This window comes from Cinclus cinclus, chromosome Z (assembly GCF_963662255.1).
Source record: "Cinclus cinclus chromosome Z, bCinCin1.1, whole genome shotgun sequence".
Lineage (NCBI taxonomy): Eukaryota > Metazoa > Chordata > Aves > Passeriformes > Cinclidae > Cinclus > Cinclus cinclus.
In genome coordinates, this window is record NC_085084.1 from 41,433,932 (window position 1) to 41,456,348 (window position 22,417).

The 22,417-nt window shown below is 42.1% G+C and overlaps 1 protein-coding gene across 2 annotated transcripts in view; it reads right to left on the reverse strand.

Moving 5' to 3' along the window:
- Positions 1–22,417, reverse strand: part of ABCA1 (ATP binding cassette subfamily A member 1) — a 91,291-nt gene that overhangs the window by 48,255 nt on the left and 20,619 nt on the right. For both annotated transcript variants that reach the window (XM_062513644.1, XM_062513645.1), the window contains 3 exons: positions 21,624–21,717; positions 18,401–18,542; positions 17,428–17,549 (listed from right to left, as the gene is read on the reverse strand). In XM_062513644.1, coding sequence (XP_062369628.1) covers positions 17,428–17,549; positions 18,401–18,542; positions 21,624–21,717 — 358 coding nt within the window. The remainder of the gene's footprint in view (positions 1–17,427; positions 17,550–18,400; positions 18,543–21,623; positions 21,718–22,417) is intronic.

Here is a 22,417-nt window from a genome sequence, read left to right on the forward strand (position 1 = left end):
TTGTACCTACACTGCAGAAGAGGAGAACCATCTCGAATTTATAATCCAAGCACACTATTAAAGTCCACAAAACTGGATATTCAGAAGCTGAGTCTCACAGCTGACACTGTTTTGCACAGTTTTCTTGGGTTTTGTGTGTAGGTTTGGGTTTTTTTGCGGGTTTTTTGCGGTTTTGTTTTTTTTTGGGGGTGGTCTTTTTTTGCTTTTTAAATTTTGTTTGTTGGTTTTGCTTTGTGGTTTGGTTAAGCTTTTTTTTTTTTTTTTTTGAGGGAGGGGAAGCAGTGTTTAGTTTTGGTTTTTGTTATTGCTATTTTATTTGAGAGACAGAGAGGAGAATTGTATCACCACAGTGCTTAAACAAGAAGTGATGAACAAAGCACCGATGCCAGGTGGAGGTGAGAGACCCAAGTCCTATAGGATTTGCCAGAGTAAAGATTTCCAGATCAAAGTAAGACAACTAGCTAGGCATCATGCTGTATTTTCTGGTTCAGGAAAACTTCCAGATGCTGCAACCCAGAGCAAACAGGGGAAAACAATGAGCTCTTAAGAGAAAGTAATGACCTAGAAGAACGAGGGGCTTGTACCTCCCTCTTCTACAGGGGACAGCTGTAACAGCCTTTTCCCCCACCTCTCATGCAGGAGTTTTTGGCGGATTTTTTTTTTTTTAAATTATTTTTTTGCTTTTGTTTAGTAGGGGGTGGGCTTGTCTTATCTCGGGCAGGTGTCATTGTCACGGATGGGCCCCATTCGGCACTCGGGGTGGCCCTTGCGGCTCACAGCGCGCTGCAGGCGGAGGAGCCGGCTCGGGGAGGAAGGAACCAGGCGCTCCGCTCCAGCCGCACCAAGCACACGGGGTTACTGACGGTCATTGCTCCCTCATCTACATATCCAGTTACAAATTCCCCGTTGCCTTTTTGTTCCACACGAAGAAGTAAATCACCCGCCTCAGCTGAGGCAACGCGGAGGTTACTCTGGGGCAAAAGTTTCTCCCTCGCCCTCCTCTCTCCCACTCAGCAGGACCACTCGTGGATATGCTGGCTTTGAGCACGCCGTGCAAACGCCCCACTCGAACCCCGCTAGCAAAATCCACCATCACCCCACTCCCTGCCCGGGGAAAAGATCTGGCTCTGGCAACCACATAAATCCGTCCTTTTCTTTCCAGCAGAGGCTAAAGCACCCTGCTTCACTGCAAGTGGAGGAAGAACTTCCCCCACCCTGATTCCTTGGATACGTCCTACATGTGCCAAACTCCCTAAACACTTCTGCAGCTTGTTTATTTTTTGGTGAGATCATCAACTGTTCAGAAAGTCAGATGGACAAAGGGACACTGGCATGCAGAGATCAGATGTTTGTAAGCTTTTTCATTGAATCTGCCCCTACTTAAAATATCTTTCAAGCTTCACTTAAAGGGCCACATGGGAAAAAAAAAAAGGCAGCAAAGAAATAATTCTTCCACTTTTCTGCTTCCTCAGTGATGTGTTGCTTTTTGGTTTGGCTAGCCTGTTTTATATGGGTTTGGCTTGGAGGTTTTTCACCACATGGAGGCATGATTTTCTTAGTCAGAGAGATATTCCACAGACAATTGCAGGAATGCAACCTGAACTACACTGAGATTCCTGCTGACCTGCCTGTAATCATGAGGGGTAGTAACAAAGAGCCACCATCTTCCACAGCTGTAATTAACCAGCCCAGCATTAGCAGAGCATTCATCCCCTGCCTTTTTTGTCATGCCAAGCATAGCCAGACTTGCTTAGCACTAGAATTTACTGAAAATCAATGCTGCCTTCCAAGGAATTCCTACAAACAATGACTTTTCATCATCATTTGGAGTAAACCAGGAAGGAAAGAGAACAAGGTTACCAGAACTGTGTGGCAGTGTTTGGTTCCCAAAGCGCTGATCATGAAGCTGTGACCACTACCCAAGACCACACCTGAAAGCTGTGCAAAACCAAGGGACTGAATCCCAACACCACGGTCCTGGCTGCCATGCCCTAAGCACAAAGTCAGCCTTTTGTACCATGCATTTTGTCCCCCACCCCATCTGGTCCTACTTCTAGGACTTGTGCGTCAGTGTCTTATGCAATCCCTCTCGACCATGGAGGCACGCGCAACAGCTTGCATATGAAACCACAGAAAGCACCAAACACTACAATGCATCTAATTCTCTCTGGATACCTTAAAAAGTTAAAAGTTAACAGAGGTTTCCTTTTGAAAACAGCTATTCACATCCAAGACGACTGCTTGCCCACTAGGGCCTAAGGAAATAAAAGAGCATTACTTAGAAAAACCTCTCCAAAAACAGAAAGCAAAAGAAACAGGCAAGTCTTCTGAAGTCTAGTACCAAGGTTACTTAATAATGCAAACACTTGGACTCAAAGAACACATTTTACCACCACAGGCCTACTACTTCAATATGTTCCTGCCATAAAATTTTAGATACACTATCAAGTTACTCAAATACATGAGACAAAACGTCAGCTAAAACACGATATAACTTGTGTGTCTCCCCTCTTGCTCGAGAATGGCCAAGAGCATTGTTACAGTCAGCCTCTGCAAGCTGGTGGGCATAGAACAATGCCAGGCAGCACACTGGAGACCAGCCTCTCCAAAGTGTCCTTCGACATGGACATGCAGCCGCTCCTTGCCCTTCCCCCTTCATCTTCCACAGAAAGCCGAGGGAGCCGCAGCCCTGCAGGTTCCCTCACCCCAGCTGAAAACACAGGCCCCAGCAAGCAAACCAAGCCCTAGGCACAAATGGGGAGATAAACCTGAGGTCAGACTGAGCAAACAGACTCAAAGACTGTCAAATCTGATGTGAACCATCTTGCTGATCCAGTGATGGGACAGTCAGCAGAAACAATTCTGAGAGAGCTTTTCTCCACAGCAGACTACATTTGCAGTTTCAGTCCTGACATCAAGGGAACAACAGCAGAGAATGGATACTACTGCTTATAAACCACAAAAGTAACCCCCAAAACTGACAGGTCTGGCAGGGCTGAAATGCCTCCAGTTGTAATTAGCTCCAGTTTGGGCAGAGTATGGCAATGCAGCAGGAGATCATCCCCATCCACACAAAACAAGCAGAAGAGATGTCCATACCCACGTGGGACAGGGAGAAAGATCCTTTGTATGGTCACATAAGGAAGCTTCCAGCACAACTGAACTCTCAGATCCAGAATTCTTGTGCCTTAACCACAAAATGTCCCTTCCTCGCTGAAGTCACCAGTCAAGATTAGACAATCACACATGGCAGCATTTCACGGAGATGGTTTTCACAAAAAGCACAGCTATCCTTCATTTCCACACAGTTCAAACAAACATTGGGGGCTGCATTCTGGGCATCAAAACCAGAAACTCTCAGATTTTCCTATTGCAGAACACTGCAACACTGTATTACATTCTAAGATCTACGTTTTAATGACAACTTAACCTTTTCCAGAACCTTCATGCCTGGGCAGAGTGGCAGGCCAGTCAGCTGTTGCTTAAGAATGAAATCTTTGTGACAAAAAAAAACCCCACAACAACAACAAAAAACAACAACAAAAAAACAAACAAACAAAAAAAACCACAAAAAAACAAAAAAAAAACCCCAAAAACCCAAGCCAAGATGTATTCGAAGAGCTCAAGACAACCATGTGAATTAGTGAAGAAAAACAACCTCTATGCTTGCTATATTTACTGATTAAAACGAACATCAAAATAAAAATATGCATCATAAAATTAGTGCTATGTGGGGGGTCTCTGTTCCATGCAGACCAGATCTGAACACTTATTTTGCAGTGAAGGAAGTATCTGTGGTCCAAAAGCCACAGGTTTTTAGTTTCCTCATTATAGAAACGCATCCCCAGTTATTTTTTTAAGTTTGCAAGAGAAGCCATGGTTTGGAATCAGTATAAATTTTCTCATCTTACTACCAGTATGACCATAACATGTCCCATAGTAAGCAGTGACAATTTCCAGCAGTACTGGGAAGATCCACAGACAAGTGAAAAATGAAAAGCTTCTAGGGGCAGGTTACAGGACTCTTCTCAAACTTCTCTGCCATTCTTTCTTCCTTCACTGAGAGGCACAGAGGTCTCTTACCTTCCCCTGGAAACTTAGAGGTGCAGTGTCTTTTAAAATTAAACAGCAGGGTGTGAAAACAGAACCCCATGGAAGCTGTGGCTATGTTTTTCATATCCTGATACACTGCATTCTAAAAATAAAAGGCATGCAAATGATATTCAACCTTATCTCAATCCACTGTAGAGTACAAAGCTCACCAGGTCTCTGATTATAATTTGTGGGGCTTCTGCCCATAATCTGCAATATACCAGGTTTTCAACCACTTTGAAGCTAACTTGCTCCATGAAAACACTGTGACAGTCAGATCTACTTTGCAGCTTCATATACCTTAACTCTCTGTAAGACACAAATAAGGGGAAGGGGAGAAGGAGCTTCATGTCTTAAATTAATTCATCAGCTAAGAGGAAAGCAGGGTAGTATGTCTGATCTATGGACATAGCTTTTTGTCATCAAGAGATTTCCCTCTACTGATTAAAAATGGAAGCGTGAAAACAATTACATGACTTTCTTTACATCCACTGCAGTTGGGGAGACTTGATAGCCTTCGGCTAAGCCTGTGCTCATCACAGCCAAGTACCAACACAAAACAGAAATTGCTATTAAATTCTGACCCTTATTTCTTACCACAGAGAGTGCTCATAGGGCAACCCAATCATTTTTGTAACAACTACTAAGGCATCACAGCAAAATGAAACTGTGAGATAGAGTGAGGCATGAGACACTTTAGCTTCATTCTTCAGAATCAGCAAGGTTCCACAAGTGCCCAAAGGAGACAAAAAAAAAAAAAAAGAGAAGTAGGTTCCCAGCTCAGCACCTGTCTTCACCAATTAGCAGAAGGAGCAAAGCAAGGACGAATGTCAAGCAAGCAAACAAGGTATTTTCTTGTCCCTGTCCAAAGACTTCAGATTCACAGTTCCCCATTCAGGTAAAACTGCACTTTTACAGGAAGGGAGGGCCCAGTCTGATTGCACAGCTGGCTGCCAAGTCTGTACAAAACTGTGCCCAGGTGTGGCTGGAGAACAAGGTCACAAGGCACTCTGTTCACATAGGCCTCCTTCACCCAGGGCACTGTTTCTTCACTGATCATACTTCCAGCAACAGGAGATTTGGGCAGCATAAGCCCATGGAGATGCTGAAGCTGAGACCAAGAGCAGAAGCTCCAGCAGCTGACTGCATTTACTGGTAGCACACATGATCACTACAAAGATTCTGGTTGGAAACCTGTCTTTCAGGAAACCCTCATATGGTGAGATGATCAGGGCAGACAAATCAAATGTTGCCAGAGAGTTATCTTGTACATTGAAAGTTTGTATTAATTTTTCATTATCTGGGAACTATTCCTCTTCAATAGATGACAGGTGCACTTAAACATCTGGACTGATTTTCACACTCATGCATCACATTATTGTGTCAATAAATCATACTGTGGTTAACAAAAGACGTCTGAAAGTACTTCCCATAAAAATAAAAGTGGGCTCTCAAATAATTTCAGAGAACCAAAGAGTGAATGACTCGTAACTTTATGACCACCCAAAGTAAACTGACAATTATCCAGAGGAGACAGCAATTCCTAATGGTGAACCATACTATTGTACCCTACTGAGTCAATGACCCTGACTGACACTGTGAAAAGCAAACTTTTCACAGTGCTGGGCAAGGCAATAAGTTTTTACCTGCCTTCATTATACTCCTAGCCTTGGACAACACATCCAAAAATAACAATAAAGTAATACTTTTTTAAGGTTTTTGGTCTTCTTTTTTTCAGCTGTTACTATGTTTTAATTATTCTTTTCCTCTAGGGCAGCTTTCCCCATGAGGTGAGAATAGGTCTCAAAGCTGCCTGTGTATGTGCCTATTAATGCTGGCAAGAGCCAAACTGTCCTCTGAAAAAGCTGGACAGCCATACCATGATTTGCTTACAAGAAATCAAGCAGCTCAGCAGGCCTGTTGTGCAGGACTGACTAGTGTGAAAATACATACCTAATTTGCTCACATTCAAAGTGCTGTTCCTTCTGCAGCCATGGCCTGACCTGTTTTTACAGCAGGCTACAGCTCTCTGCTCTGAAGCCATCACACATCTGACTCTGCAGACACCAGATAATACCAAAGTGAACACCCCATTAACTAGGGCCATCATCTTCATATATCTGCCATGCCAAATGGTGACATGAGTAAAGAGGAGGAAGTTTGCCATCCATCTCCAGCATCTCTCTTGAGAGAAATGGAAATGCTGTGCAACAGCCCAAGTCTTCTCTCTCATCTTGGAACTCTGACATTGGGACCACCTCTGTTCCTCTCTAAGTACATTATTTTTCTTAGAAGAGCTTTAAATATAGTCTGCCACAATTACTCTGGCAGAAAGCACAGCTCTCAGCATGTACTAAAGCACACACAAACCTGTCCTCAGCTAGCATTCACTGACTGACTCCAGGCATGCAGAGTGCGTTAAGCTGAGATCCCACCTCTGCCCTGCGTGGGCAGCCAGCAGCAAACACAAGGCTAATACATCGCTCTGTGCAGCTGCTTTCTGCAAGACAAGAGAACAGCTCTGCCAAGAAAGCCAAGACACATAGGCAAAAGCCTCAGGCTGGTCACACAGCCCCGCCAGCAAACACAGCCTGCAGAGCTCCTGCCTAAGGAGAGGCACACCCAAGCACCTCCCTAAGCCCCACATTATGCCTCAGAACAGATATTCTTGTGACTTTCCCTGTTGCAAGGCAAGTTCTGTTATCTGCACAGACAACTGTGAAATAGAGCTTGCCAATTAAAAAAAAAGGAGAAAGAAATTACAAAGAGTTCCAACAGTGCAAAAAAAAAGTAATTAAGCAGGCTTAAAGGAAACACCCTAAGAACAGTCACTGTATTGCTTTAAGAAGCAAATTCTGAGCAGAGCTCCAAACTGCATGGCATTATAACTAGTTAAAAATTCTACTGCTTATGTTCACAAAATAAGAACAAACTGCAAATTTCTTGGCCTCTGAACTGGCTTGTCAGACACAGATGATGGACCACAGATGTGACAAAATAAAATACTTCATTGCAACAAAATTATTTTCAGGAGTGGTAAGCCAAACACATTCAGGGATGGTATAAACTATGGAGAAGGCCCTCCAAAGGCCAAAGCCAGCTCAAGGCCAAGATGTGTTCTTCCACAGAAGCAGAAAGCAAAACTTTGCTGTTAAGGCTGGATTTTCACTGCATTAGGAATATTATGCCCTGGATAATATGCAGGTTTTAAATGTTTCAAAACATCAACTCAGAAGGTAAAATGTATTAAAAAACTCCAAACAATAGAGAGACTGAAAAACCATATGCCATGGTCACATCCAGTCATACCATGATTCTAATGGCAAGCAAGGAATGGCACTGTGCTATTAAAAATGCATAGAGCTAAGCCAAAGCTGAAAGAGTAAGCTGTGACCAAGAAGGACCCTGTCCAGATTTCCCTGTACTTGAGCAAGTAACTGCAAATTTAGTAGAAATTTCAATCACAGCATAAAAGCAGGGCTGGAAATTTTAATCAAATGACCACTACAAACAGCAGAAGTGTTTTCACAAGCTGGCTATGTAAGCATGCATCCATGAGACTGCTGGTTCAAATGCAACCAGAAGACACATGAGAATCATTCTGAACCCCCAAAACAAGCAGGCAGAATAAATTCAGCAGTATCTTCCTACTTGAAAATTATCACAGCACCACCTATCCAGTTTGAAGAGCTTCTCCCATGAAACTGGCATGGGTAATGATGGGCAAAACAGCAGGCAGAGCTTTCCAGGATCAAAGCACCCTGACTGTCCTGCACTTGTATTTGTTCCTCCTTACACAGAAAGGCTGATGAGAAGAGAAAAAGCTACCCCTCCCTTGGGTGTGAGGGCTCATCCTTCCAGATATCTGTTCCTCTTACTTGTCACAAATTCAGGGAACCAGACCGACATTTGACTCATTCTGAAGTTTAGAAAGATACCAAGTCTGCAGTCAGCAGATCATAGTAGCTCTTACTTTTTCTACATTCAGGAAGACCTGACCCTTCTGAAGTTAGTGCCAAGTCCTAATGCTCCTTATCTAGCACACTGCAGCATAAGCCACCTTCAGAACAAAGAGTGAAAACAAAAAATACTGAAGATTAAAAACAATAAGCCAATAATTATACTGCACTTAGTTCCACCAGGAATGCCATATACTTCTACTGAAAACTTATCTACATGTAAATTATTTCAACCTCCCATGATTGCTCCCAGTTTAGTTGGTCCCTGCAAAGTTATCCCTATGGATATTTGCTTGGGTTTGCTTTTGACTCTCAAGTCCAATGGAAGGGAATAAAACGCTCAAACTTCAGCACTAAAGAGAAGGTTGTTTTCTGCACCTAGTTTAGGGCAACCTTTGCAAACATTCAAGCCATTCATTACTACAGACTGTTGAGCACCAGCACTTCAAAATAGTTGAAGAACTTTCTTAATCTTTGGGAAAGACTGAAAAACAGATACTTAGTAGATAATGATTGCCCAAATTCACATAAGGTTTTGGCTGGAAATCATGTCTCTCATGTTTTAAGGGTGACACTATACTACACTACATCAGGATGGTCCCAACAGACCCTGCCTTAGTAGTTTCAGGAGCTCATCCTTCCAGCTAGTTTTCTACTGGACTGTCAATATACTAACCAGTCCTTCCCTTTGGTACTGGCATAACTTGCTGTCTGATAATACACTCTGGAGCATTTGCACCCACTCTGTTTTACACACAGGACTGGATTACTTCTATGCACAAAAAAGAACAGTCCCTCCTGGTACTTTAGGAACCTGATTCTGTGTACCAGAGTCACTGGAACCTGATTCTGTGTACAGAGTCAAAGAACTGCAAGAACCTGCAGAAAATGGAGTAGATAGTGCTGGAGAGGTCTTATGCATCATTTCTATGGATACACTGGTAAAATTACTTGCATTTTAAGGTAGCAGCAGAGAAAACATGAAAAAAAAGAAAAAAGAGCAGGTAGGTGAAGACAATTGTTGGGACAATGGACTTACATGTCCACATCATGTCTCAAGTGTCAAAACAACTTTTTTTTTTTCTCCCTATTGTTCTGAAGCAGCTTTTTCTTGGGTAGGCAGCAGTGCTGCTTTCCTAAGGAGGTGGCTGGCACCATCCAGAACAGGCACTCAGACTTCAGATACTGCTATCTTTGCAGTAAGTTGTCTTTGCTTCATCAGCAAATCTCCTTCTGGCACAGATCTGTGCTCAGTCAGCCTCAGGTATGGCCCAGTTATGTTTCAGCTGCACCTGTTAGAATAGGCAGAGAAAGACCTCCAAAGGTACAATAGTTTATGCTTATTAAGTTCTCACTCTCTGTGGTTATGTAAACCTGACAATGTCAAGAAAAACACATGTAAATATTTCCTCAGGTAGTATGTACCTCTAAAAATACGTTTAGAAGAACAGAAAGGTTCAGGAAGGAGAAAAAAAACCATCACAGAACACCAAAATTCACAGGAAAGGGTCTCACTTTAAAACCTTTTTGAATGTCTTTTATTGCACCATTCTTAAAACTAAAGCTAAATTAGAAAGGGAAGGAAACTGGCTGTTTACAGAGGATGTGTGTCCCAGAACAGCATAAATCTCCCCCACATATAGCACACAGAGTGCTGCCAGGTCAGCATAAAAAAAAAGCTAGGGCAAGATCTTCAGCTTGAATGGGATGAGCTGCATTCCACTAAATTTTCAGAGCTACACCAATTTTTTATCAGCTAGAACTCCTGATACACAGGCCAATCAATATACAGCTTTAACAAAGTCTGTTAATTATTGACTCTCAGTAAACACATAAGGTTATGCCTATTTTTTTTAATTCTGCAGCTGTTACATTTAGTGCAATGGGTTTTTTCCAGAATTTTAAAAGCAAAATATATTAAAGTACAGGCATAAAACCCATAAAGTGAACTAAAAACTTATTTCAAACAATTCACAACTACTGCTCAATAAAACACAACAACAGCAAAAAACCTCTGGGATTGGAAGTGGAGAACGTCACTTTTTAATGAAGCTGCAAAGAAATTCAGCAAGAGGTGGCAGAATATTTTGTTTCATTTTAGTCAGGATCCTGTTATTAGCACTCACTTATCTTATGACCACACAATATTTAAAGCAAACATGAAAGACCGCCCAAAAATTGAACTGTCATGGATTTTCAGAAGAATCAGGCATGCAGTGCTTTGTCCTCTTGCCTGTGTAAAAAAGAACTTGATTCACCACCAACATTTTTTTAGAAGCCATCAGCTTTTATTGCATCCTGACTGCACTGAAATCTGCCACATCCTACTGTGTTTGAGTATGAGGACAGCTGTTTATTTATTTAGCTCACAGGAATGTTGTAAAATTTAGGTAATAAGTGCTTGTAATGCATGCTGAAGATAAAATGTATTATTACTACAGACCGCTCAAAGCTGAATATTAACTTGAGAGATATGGGAGATCAGACCCAAATTGGCACTCTGGCCTCAGTACCAATCAAACACAGAAGTGTACAGGGCTTTGTCCAAATGGGGCGATTTCATCATCTCCTCTCTCAGGAGAGCTCAGGCCCATGGAAATCCCCCGAGAAAGCTGAACTTTTCATCAGATAACAGTGTTGCAGATCTCCTAGGGGACTACTAACACTAAGCTCAATGTGAAAAGTCTCTATCCAGCTGTCTAAACCAACCTCAGACTGTAGCTTAAACAAACCAAATGCAACCTTCCACAGATCAGCCAATTTCTTAAGATTCTGTGATTAGAAGTCAATGAAAACAAATGCAGAATTTGCCAGAGTGGAAAGCAGAAAATAAATGCAAATTGAAGCTAAAACAGGGTAAGTTTTGCCAAAATAGTCCTGACATTTAAAGCTGTACTGACAAAGCGACATACTAAGAGGGAGATAATAGCAAGGTGTGAGAGACTTAACTGCTCACTTAACCCTCTCCACTTTATTTGCTGGTTTAAAATAAAAGTCAGTGTTGACAGACAAGGCTAAAGACTACAGAAAACACCCAGAACTTTTAAAGCTCTCCCTACCTCTGCAGCACACACTAATACTAATTACTGACAAGCACAGTAAGCAATTCTCATTTTATCATTGTGTCTTTATCATATAGACAAGTTGAGAAAGATAAAGGTGAAACAAATTAAGAAATTGCATCTACCAGAATAGCTCTGTTGCTAATTGTAGTTATGGGTGCTGTTGACTCCCTAACATGCAGTCAGACCATGAACTGGCACCATCAAGTTAGCGGGTTCTAAAGTGACCATACTGCCAGTGCAGCCTTACGCTGACAAGCTTGCAAATTTTCCTTGTGTTTTTAACAGGCTTCAAACAGTCTTCTGCGACAGGATTCTCAGAAATGTTTTTATCAAGCTCCTGTCACCTAGTACAGTTCAGACACTACAGCAAGGCCAGATTTAACATAACACTGCATATGTGTTTCCAATTCCCCATTCAAAGAGATTTCAGTCTTGCTCTATCGCATCCATGCATATCTACACAGAATCCAAGCTGGCGTAATCCTAAACTTCTGTCTTCGAAACTGCCTCTGTACAAAGGAAGTTTAGACCAAAAGAAGCCACTAAAGCCCAGTACACTAAAGCATCAGACTACGGCAATACACATTACGCTAATATGTTTACCCATCTCAAGTAAAGTCACATAGTAACAACTGTTCATGAACAGTTCCACTGAAAACAAGGATGATTCTCCTGGAAGCAGATTTTAAAGTACAGCAGACCCAGACCTTTGTACCTGGACCCCTATCAAGATAATTTAATTAGTTTAATCACATCCTTGGATTCCAAATAATAAGGAAAGCAGAAGCAGGCTCTATTGAAAGTGATAATTCTTTATCTAGTTATATTGTAGTTACAGGATGCTATTTTCTGAATTATGCAAATATCATGCCACCTAACTAATTAAAGCTATATACCTAACTGCCTAATGAAAACCTGGGACCAACACTGCCATAAGAAGTATTTTCTACTTTTGCATATCTCTTGACTATCAGCCTCCCAGTTTCAGTTGAGAACAGAAAAAATAACAGACCCACTGGATTCACAGAGAGACTTTGTCCACAACCTGAAATAAGGAACTTAAAGTGCCCTTCAAAGAATGTCCTGGAAATATTTTTCCAGAAGACCTGCAGTTGCCTAAACAATTTCCATTAACTTAAAAAAAATAAACTCTAAGGACATTCATGTCTGTGCCTGCTCACCAGGCACAGAGATTTGAAAAAACATTAATTAGGCAAACACAGAAAAACTGCCACATGTACCTGAATCTCCTACCCAACCACCATGGCACACCACAATCCGTGTGCACCCCAAGTACCCAGTATTGGCCACTTCTTCCACTCGCTCATTGTAACAGGCTGCATCTGACCACAGCAGAAATCACAGTGGTTATCACATAGTCCCACACTCCCCTTCCTGGACAAATGCTTTGGGCTGGGAGGCAGTAGCAGCCAGGAATGCCCTAGAGACTTCTGCTGAGGGCTAGTGCAAGGTAACTGGTACTGAAAACACAAAGGTAAAGTAGCCTTCCTACATACGCCAGTAAATCAAGACCTCGCTACTGATACCACAGGGCAGCATTTTGGCAACACTTTCCCCCTGGCTTAAAGGAAAGGCAAGGACCTGAATGTCACTGTGGAGCACACTATCAGAGAACCTAGGTGTGTATGCGCAGCAACAGGAATGCCACCCTGCCATGGTTGGTGTTAGCAGGTGTTTCTGGGTGTGAAGGCCACCTGGACATATGGCTTGCCAGTCTTCAGTCTAGCCTGGCTGGTTCTTCTAGGATTCTTCCCAAAGGAAGTCAGGGAGGAAACCAGTTTAATTAGGCAGGCATAGGCAGGTATGAGAATCAATCTGAATGTTTAGCTTGAGGGCGTGGGTTCAATTTTGTTCGGGACAAGACACTGAGGAGGGAGTTAGCCATCACCTTAATGTCACCTAGCAGATAATGTATGGCATCCTGTTTCCCTGAACACCCTGTAATCATGCAGTAATACACAAGAAGCACCAGAAAACCTCTCCAAAAGCTGTTCTTCAGCCCAAGCCCTCTACCATCCTTTACCTGTTCAAAAAAAAGAAGCATTAATAGCACTGACCAGACAGGCTGTCTCCTGTCTCTCTTCCTTTAGTCTTAACACCTCTCTGTGCAGCAGAGCACTGCAACATCAGCAAAGAATGCCACCCAGCTGACATTTCTCTCTTTTACCACAAGCAATACTAATACAGCAAACAACTGGGACAGACAGGGCACATGTGGAATAATAGCCCAAGATCTGATGCAATTTTTTAGGCGCTGTTTGTTTCCCTCTGCCTATTTCATTGCTTCATTTTTGTTTAGTTGGGCTGGCTTCAAGAAAAATAGAAACATGCCCTTTGGGATCACTGAAAACTAAGTGCAATGCAGCCAGGCTGGATTATATCTGCAACTTTTAGCAATAACCAAAGAAGATGGCTTTAATTATACCTGTTAATTTATTACCCTGTGGCACTGCAGAACAAAGTATTTTGGACTCTTGTAGACAGAAGGAAGAAATAAAGGAAGTGTGCCTCAGAGTCAATAGTAAGCTGTATCTCCATCTTTCCAAATGGAAGAAAAGCTTATTTCTTGCAAACCTGATAAAATGGCACTGAAGCCAGCTGCAAATTCAGTGCTTGCATGCAGCAATCCAAATCTACTGCAGCAGGCAATCCCAGCAGCCTTGTAATACTCTTGAAAGTGCCGTCACCAAGGTCTTTGACTCTCTGTACTGATTTGCACTCTGCCTTATCATGAGTGCTAAAGACCTTGGTGACATTGCTGGACAGAGATGTAACAAGTGTAACAGAAAGGGCACCTGGCACCTACCTGCAAAATTGATCATGTTATGATATGTGTGTGCCTGCACGTAGATTTCACTGCTTGGGACTTGATGGAAGTGGCCACACAGCAGCAATGCCCATAGAGCATGACAGCTGTATGTGCTGAATTCTACTTAGCCACACCACCACTTAGCACTTCATCCTGCCAGCCTGGACAAAAAAGGTGCTACATGAAGCAACATTGGACTGTTCCCTACTGATAGCACCTTCCTTTCCAACAGAGAGCTCTTCTCTGCTGCTCTTCCTGAAACTCCTGCACAAACAACCCTGTTATGAGGAAATATCTCCTCCTTATTAGGGAGTGCCTAAGATACAAAACCTGTTGGAATGAGTGAATACTGTGGCCTGAACAAAACCTTCATGTCCTACCTTGTCTTTTCCGAAGACTCTGACCTGCACATACCTGTGCAAGCAACGTGAGCAATCTGCCATCTTAAGTAGGTCTCTCATCCCAAAGGTTCAGCTCATGCCTAACTTCAGATCAGATGACTAAGAGTCACACCTTGAACATTAGTTTGTGAGGGTTGTTTTAAAGAAGGTTCAAGTGAAAGGACTTCAGCAAATGCTCTCTGAACAAATTCAGACATCAGAAGCCAGATACAGATATGAATGCTCTGCATGACTAGCACTAGCTCCAATTTGCATCCTAGCAATGAGAGATCAACTCCTGGAAGCCTGTTTCAAAATCATCAGGCAGTAGTGGGAAGAGTTTGTGAGGGGAGAAAGGAGCTGCAGAAACTCCAACAGAGTCATGCCACACACCAAGGAGCATACAGTCTGTTCCACCTGTCTGCACCACCAATTCACATGGCTTCAGGTCCAGGCCAGAGCTAAAACACACAGGATATGACAAAGTTTTCAATCATTAGCTTATCGATAATTAGCCCTCCTGCTACGGGGGGAACCATGTATAAAGTCAGTGCTTTCAGGCTGGGTGGTGCATTTACATCTGACATCCACTCCTACTGTTCCCTTAGGTTCCCAGAGTCACTGGAAGAAATGCCCCAGAGTGAAGAAGATTTGCATCTCTCCCACCTCATCATAAACAGCAACTGAGAGCTGAGCTTCCTTGCACAGGAACCTAAGCACTGCTAAGTATAAATACATGAGTGCTTCTAAGATTAGAGGATGTTGCTTCATGCAAGTTGTCGGAGAATGAATCACACAGCCAAGGAGTGGGCAGCAGGGTCCACCAAGCTGGATGGCTCTGTAAATGAGCATGAGAAAGACAAACAGGCTTTGTTCTTGAAAAGCCTTATCAACAATGACCATTCTGTTATTCTCGTGACACAGAGGCTTGATTTTTGATTACACATTTGAATTATTTTATTATGGAAATATAATCTGTGATGACTGGGTCTGAGACTTGCTTTACAGTCAGTCCACTAGTCTTTACAGTAGAGAGAAACATGAGCCTTCTGACTTTCAACTTGTATAATACTCCACATGCAAAATTCTTTTTGGAATCAATCCTCCCCCTCAGACCTTCCCAGCAGCAAGAGCTTCAGCTTATGGCTTTGATAAGTGTTCTTGTAAATGTCCATGTCTGACATTCACTGCATGTCTCAATATGAAACACCACACCAGGACCAGGATCTACTCTCTTTGGAAGAGTAAACTTGCCAATAGAAGTGTAAAAGTAGTATTACTAAAAATACTACTATTAGAAGTGGAAACCAGTAACAATTACATCTGTCATTCTGATGGAGAGAGCTTGTTCCCAGCAAATCAAACTAAACAACTGAAGATATCCATGGAAACAATATTAAACTTCTCCTTGGGAAATAGTCATCTTAACTAATTTCAGCTATGTTCATTATGCGTCCATCTCTGCACAAAGGGCTTGCTCTGCATCCTCTCCCCTCTGAAGCAGCTGCATATTTAGGTAAAAGCATGAGGATGTCACTCACCAGTTCTCTGAGTAAAGAGAGGCACTGGTGGGATGGATACTGAGTTCCTCAGCAAGGAGGAATGTCCTTTATACATAACTGTCAACTAATGCTAAGATTCAGTAGACCACAGTATCATATGCAGATCTGATCACATCAGAATTCTGCACAACCCTGAAGGGGAGAGAAGGGGGTAAATATCCAAGACAAATACCTTGCACAGCCAAGTCTTTACAAATATTGTTACAGATTTCCTAGGGGACTACTAAACACTTCATGACTAACACTTCAGCACATACCTGCCAAACTGTCACTAACAGTACAGATTATTCCAAGGTGACCTGCAATGTACTGAGCAACACAGAAAAGAATGTAAAACCACCATCTCTGCTTTATGTGTGCTCACATCAGACTGTGACACTACTCACATCATACCAAGTCAGGTATTTTTCTTCCTGCAGCCTGCCTGAGCCATCCTCAAATGAGAGCTAAGAAGAACTATTGCTATGAAACCGATGACAACTTTCACAAAACACTAAAATACCACCCATGTTCAAAGAGCTATACATGCTGCATAAAGGCTGTAGGTGAAGACTCTCAATGGCTGTGCTCCCTTTTCTATTTCCCTGCTCTCTAAACCATCACTTCCTATCACTTCCACTACAAACATGCCACACTAACACAGCAGCCAAGATAGATAATCTTTCAGGGAAGAATACACCAAAACACTTTTACAAAGTGCTACGCCAGAGACAATGGGCAATAGCAAGAGATCGACCACGTTTCTTGAGACTGGACAGAGCTCTTTCATGTCCCAGCTCTGCTGCAAGCTTCCCATGTGATCTCATACCAGTCACTCATGTGCACAGGAGAGGAAGGCACACCATCTTCTCACATGAGCTAAAAACGGGAGGATTCTAATTTTTCATAGGAAATAGTGATATGAAAGCCCACCAGACAGTTTTCTTTTGTATCCTGCCATTCAAAATCCTGCCAGACAATATCAATATCAAACAGTCACATAGGAATAAAAAAAAAGAAAAAACAACCTCCAAAACCAAACACAAGAAGGAATAGGGATGTTTCATTGTCAGATAATAACCAGCTTTGACTTTGTAAACTGGAGGCCAGCATCAGCTTTTCCCCATCTGTGTTCTTCCAGCACACTTTCCTTTGGAGGTCAGGGGCTAGAACACCAAACTCTAGCTACATTGCATTCACTGCTTCACAAAATATCAAAATAACTAGTGCTTTCCAAAAAGACACACTACTTCGACTCCTCTGAGAACACAAGCACTTGAAATAATTTCAGTGCACCCAGGATTATACTTTCACAAAAAAACAACTGCTGTTCTTGCATTACACACCACACCTTTTTTATTCCACCAAATAAATTAAAGGCCACACAAAGCTCTGACACAGGAAAGGCTTAAGGTACTTCTGCAGGATTGGAAAAGGTTTGGTAAGCTCTACGTTATAATCGTGCACATTCACATTATGGCACATTCCTGAAATTTACATACACATGGAATTAACCAGGACAGAAATACCAGATATTGTCTCTTTCTACTGGGCTGTTACCTAGGCCAGAGGAATTTCCCAACTTGCGTAGTGTTCCCAGGACCTTCTGGACATCCTTTATACTCGTGTCCTGTTGGCTGTACAACAGTAACCTCCTGGCATCCGAGAACAGGCGGGAAACGCTGTGGGAAAACAGAAAAACAACCAGCAGTCATCAGCTCCATGAGCCACCACTCACAGATACAGTTTTATACACTGATTCCAACTTTAATCCCCTTTAGTTATGTCACTCCAGCACAAAAAGCTCTTTTCTCAATGTGACAATCCAAGGAGCCTAATAAAAGATGTCTGCTAATGCAAGGTCAATCTAAACTACAATATGAACATCATACATTTGAAAGCATTTTTAGGACAGAGCTTCCTGCTACCTATAAATTGCTGCTTCTTAGAAGCACAATAATTTAAGAAAATCCTTTCTCCTTTCAAATGCTTCTCCAAGTTGTAGATGTATTATACTCTGCATTAAGCCTGCTTTTTATGACACCATGCATGTAGTAAGTAAGGCAAGGTATAGGTAAGCTGGCCATGAACTGTGCTTTCTGCATCATGTTAGCCAGTTGTAAGTAATAAACATCAAGGAGTACTCCCAAAACCTGTTCAACTGCCTCTCACTCTATGCTGTTCAGAGGTTCATTAATCAGGGAACAAGATGCTCTGAAAAAAGGGAATCTTAAAAAGCCTTGCTTTTTATGGGTCAAATTCTGAGCCCAGCTAAGAAAACGGACTCAATCCTTACCCATGCAAAGCTTTTCACCAAGAGCTTCAGGTGCTCAGACTTGGGAATTCTGCACACCTACCAGTTGTCAGTTTCCTCCATGAACTTGGTAACTGACAAACCTGGTACTTCAGAGGTGGTAGAAACTGCAAAACCCTCACAAAGTGTAAGATATCACAACTGGTAGGTGACTTCCAAATACACCATTCCCCCATGTTTCCCCAAGAACAGAGATGAGGCAAAAGCGGACAGACTCACATCGAGGCATTGAAGTTTCCAACAATACCAGGGGATTCCCCTGGAGTTGGGTAGCGGAAACATGGGTTGTTGGCATTGCAGATGATCCCCTGTATCCATGGCAAGGTTCCTGCCGAAGGCATAGCTTTATTTGGAAAGTGACCTAGAACAGAAACACAGGAGTTAGGAGATAAACATGATACAAGCCTGTACTACACAGCATTGCATTTGAAGAGCAGTGCTAACCCCTGCACGGGTTATTGCCCCAAAGTGCCTATGAAAGAACTGAATGGCCAACACTAAGAGGGACTGAGCTTGTACTAGACTCTCCACACTGCTCTTTCAAATCTTTCTGCTGGAGTCTAAACCTTTCCACTAAAGAACTAGCAAAGTTGTAGGCCAGAGTTTACATCCTGTTTATGAACAAAGCAGAAACAAACTACTCATGGCAGATCTCCACCAGTATGCCACTTGCATACTTGTGAACCACAATGATTTGGGAGGAAAAGCCTCCCTTGTATAATCCCAGACCTTACATAAGCTGTTAGGCTGCTTTTTGTAATAAGCTTGCTTCCTCACCCCACACTAGGGAAGGGATCCTGAAGGAAGGTTATGCCCCTTCATCATTTTCATAAAGCTCAAGACTTTGAGGATCAGACATCCACCCCCTCCCCTCTGGTGCCCACCTTGTCCTCCCAACATGCCTAAAACACTCAGGGAGCTGGCTCCCTACCTTCACAACCCTAGTGGAAGTACCAAAGCCCAAGAAAGAAGTAGTATCAAAGCTTTAATTACAGCAAGGCTGATTAATATGGGTGGCTGAAGGAAGATGGGAATCTTATCAGCCCTCCCTGGAGAAAGCCAAAGACTCTGTGCAGGAGAAAGGTTAAAGAAATTAAGGTTTGTTGTTCCCAGCACCAAGGGAACTCTTGCTCCTAAATCCTCTGTCTAAAAGAGAAGAGCTATTGAGAAGAGCTACCTGTCGGCCTGACTTCTGTTTCATTTTGCTTTTTTGCTCTTGGCTGAGGGGTTTGGGGAGAAGGAGGGGAGGGAGAAGGAAGAAAAATGCTAAGACTTCTAGATTCTTCTTGTAAAGTTCCCCAGAGAATCACTTCTCTGCCCTCCATGCCTTTCATTCCTGCAAACATCTAGCTTTACAGAAGAGATTAGTAACATCTTGTCAGAGTCTCTCCCTCCCACTGCCAAAAAAGTGCATTTTGAATAACTTGAAGGGTCACAGGAACAGGAAAGAAATGTTTTAAATGACATGACAGCACATTGGCCCAATAGCAATCTAATATATTTTCTCTCACTGGTCTAGTGGAAGCCACATTAATTATAACTTCAAAGTTAATAATTCCTCCACATTTTAAGAGATAACTTCCTCACACAAATCTAAGCCATTGGAAACAAGGAACCTGACAACTGCCCAATCCTTGGTTATTCTTAAACAAGGCAAGAAAACTGTGAATTTTACTTGTTTGTTGGAAAACACTACCATTAAAATACTGAGGGTATGTGGAGGCTGCAAAGCACTTGCACACACCAGTCGCTGCTATCACCAGGCACTACCTACAAGTGATTTCACAACAGCATACGACACTGCCACTACAGATGAAAATCCCATTTCCCTTAAGGCATCCTCAGGGCTGCCAAAGAGCTCACAATCAACCCAGAAGCCTTCTTTCTTTCTATCTCTGCTCACAGTTCAGCAAAAATGGCTTCACTTCACAATACATTCACATCTGTCAGCATAAAGTGAACGTTCAGTGAAACCAACCCAGACAACACAATTTAGAAACCTATTCCCAGATGTTCTTCAAAAAACACAGAAGAAATAACTATAGAGGTGAATTAAAAGTTACCAGATGCCCTGTGCTCTATAACTACTAAGAATAATGTAAGAATGCGGGCAGAGCAGTAACAGTCAACCTAAATGGGAAGGGAAAAGGACTGCAGGTGAAAGCCTCAAAATTATGCTTGTAACACTTTGTTGCCAGAGCAAATGTTTTACAAGAAGGCTACTGACCAGCAAGATCAATCCAAGCTGTACAAAATCACAGGTCTTGCTACGTTTCAGTTCATATGCAGCCCTTCCATAACTGAAATTAATTACCACTGAGGTTGCTAGTTATTTATAAAAGCTGAGTAGACTGCTTATTGCTTCTCCTCAGTTTCACGTCTACATTACACGTATCTCTCCTAATGCCACCGTAACATTCAGTCAGAAGAGGCAGTTCAAATTCCATGTAAAGTATGAGATTTAACTTAGAGAAGCTTCAACTATGCTGTCGAGTGCTGAAAAAAAGCAAGTTAGGCAGTACATGGGATCAGCAGAGTCCAAAGTGTAATGGGAAACTGCAAACACTAACACCTCAGCTTTAAAAGATACCAGCTTGATCATCCAGCAAACAGCACAAAATGCCCCAGTTACTGCAAAGACAGGGAGTTCTTTCCTCATTTTAAGAAAGAAACACTTCAGTGGGCCCTTCAGAAACATGTTTTGCTGACCCTTAACCATATCTTGCAGTAATCAGGCTAAGGAAAGATAAACACAGTTCTTCCACAATCAGTTAATTGCAGTATGAAACTGTCACCAAACACAGTAAAACGACATAATGTTGTTAATAAGCAAGTCATGCTTCCTAAACCAAATGGCAACCAAAGAGGCCCATAGATAGGAATTTATAAATAACAAGATTTCTTTGAAAGAAAAGCAGAAATGTGCCCATTTAGTGTCCAAAGAGAAAGCTAGAATTGTTTGTGTCTGTAGTGTATGACTGCTTAATCTACTAAAAGCAGAGCTGACACTGTAATCGTTTGAAGGAATGGAATCCTCAATGTGATACATTAATGCACTTTATTACCTAGAAACAAGATTGCTTTCTTAGAGATCTGAACACTGCATTCTTTTATGCTAAGTCACACACAGATCAAAAAAGAAAAATAAGATTGGGGTTCCATGCAGGTTTCACAGATATGTCAGAGTTGTACAGCAAATTTTCAGGTAATATAAACACAAAATGAGAGTCACCAAGAAAAAGAGCAGCAACGTACAGTCCTGGAGCAACATCACCAATTAACTGCAGTTCTGAAGGTGGAAGCAAAGGAGCTACTAAGCCCTCCTGTAGACTTCTGACTGAAGTAGGGAACCACTGCTCTTTGCATCTTGCCGGCCCCATTATTAAATTCTAACCATGGAACAACAAGCATTCTGGGTGCAGCTGCTGTGTTTGGTACTTACATTCATGCTGCTCATAGGGCGGATATGAAAGTCTTACAGAGATCAGGATGAAGAAGATAAACAGAGGCCAGGCAACTTCGATCAGCAGCTGGAACTGGAAAGAATAAAGACAAAGTATTAAGACGTCATATTCAAAATAAAGGTCAGAGCAGAAGTTCTAGGACAATCCACTTGTAAGTCAAAACAGTTTTGTAAGCGCTGTCTCACTTTGCTTTGCCTACACATTCCAGGATCAAGAAGTTTGTTCCTCCAAATTCAGAGGATAATCTGCAAAGAATTACAATTTTTTCTCATTTATATGTGCCAGTTATTAAACTAAAATGGATGTTCTTAAGGGCTATTTTTGGCTTCTTCTTATAGTTTTCTGTCCCCCGACTGAAAGTAACCTCCCAATGATTCTTTCTGGCAATGAGTTGATTTTTTTATCCCATATTTTGAGGTAGTGGGGTACTTATATCCCACTCACACAGGAGACCATTAAGCTTCTACCCTAACACACCAGGCATGGAAAAAGTGCTGATGCATGCTATACCAACTCTTTCAGTACTGCAGAAATGTATCGGTTTCTAGAAGGCAGAGCTGATTAAGATTAAGCTCATATCTAGTTTCTGTTTTCTTCCAATTTATGTTTTTTCCTGAAGGCAGGCAGCACCCACTGGTGCAGGTCATCTACAGAAAGGCAGTGAGTATCAGGTAAATAAATAACTCAATTATTTAGAGGGATGAGACAAGAAGAAAGGGCCTGCTATTAAATACACAGATTTCTTAGACACAGAACTCAAGTGCAGAAAAAT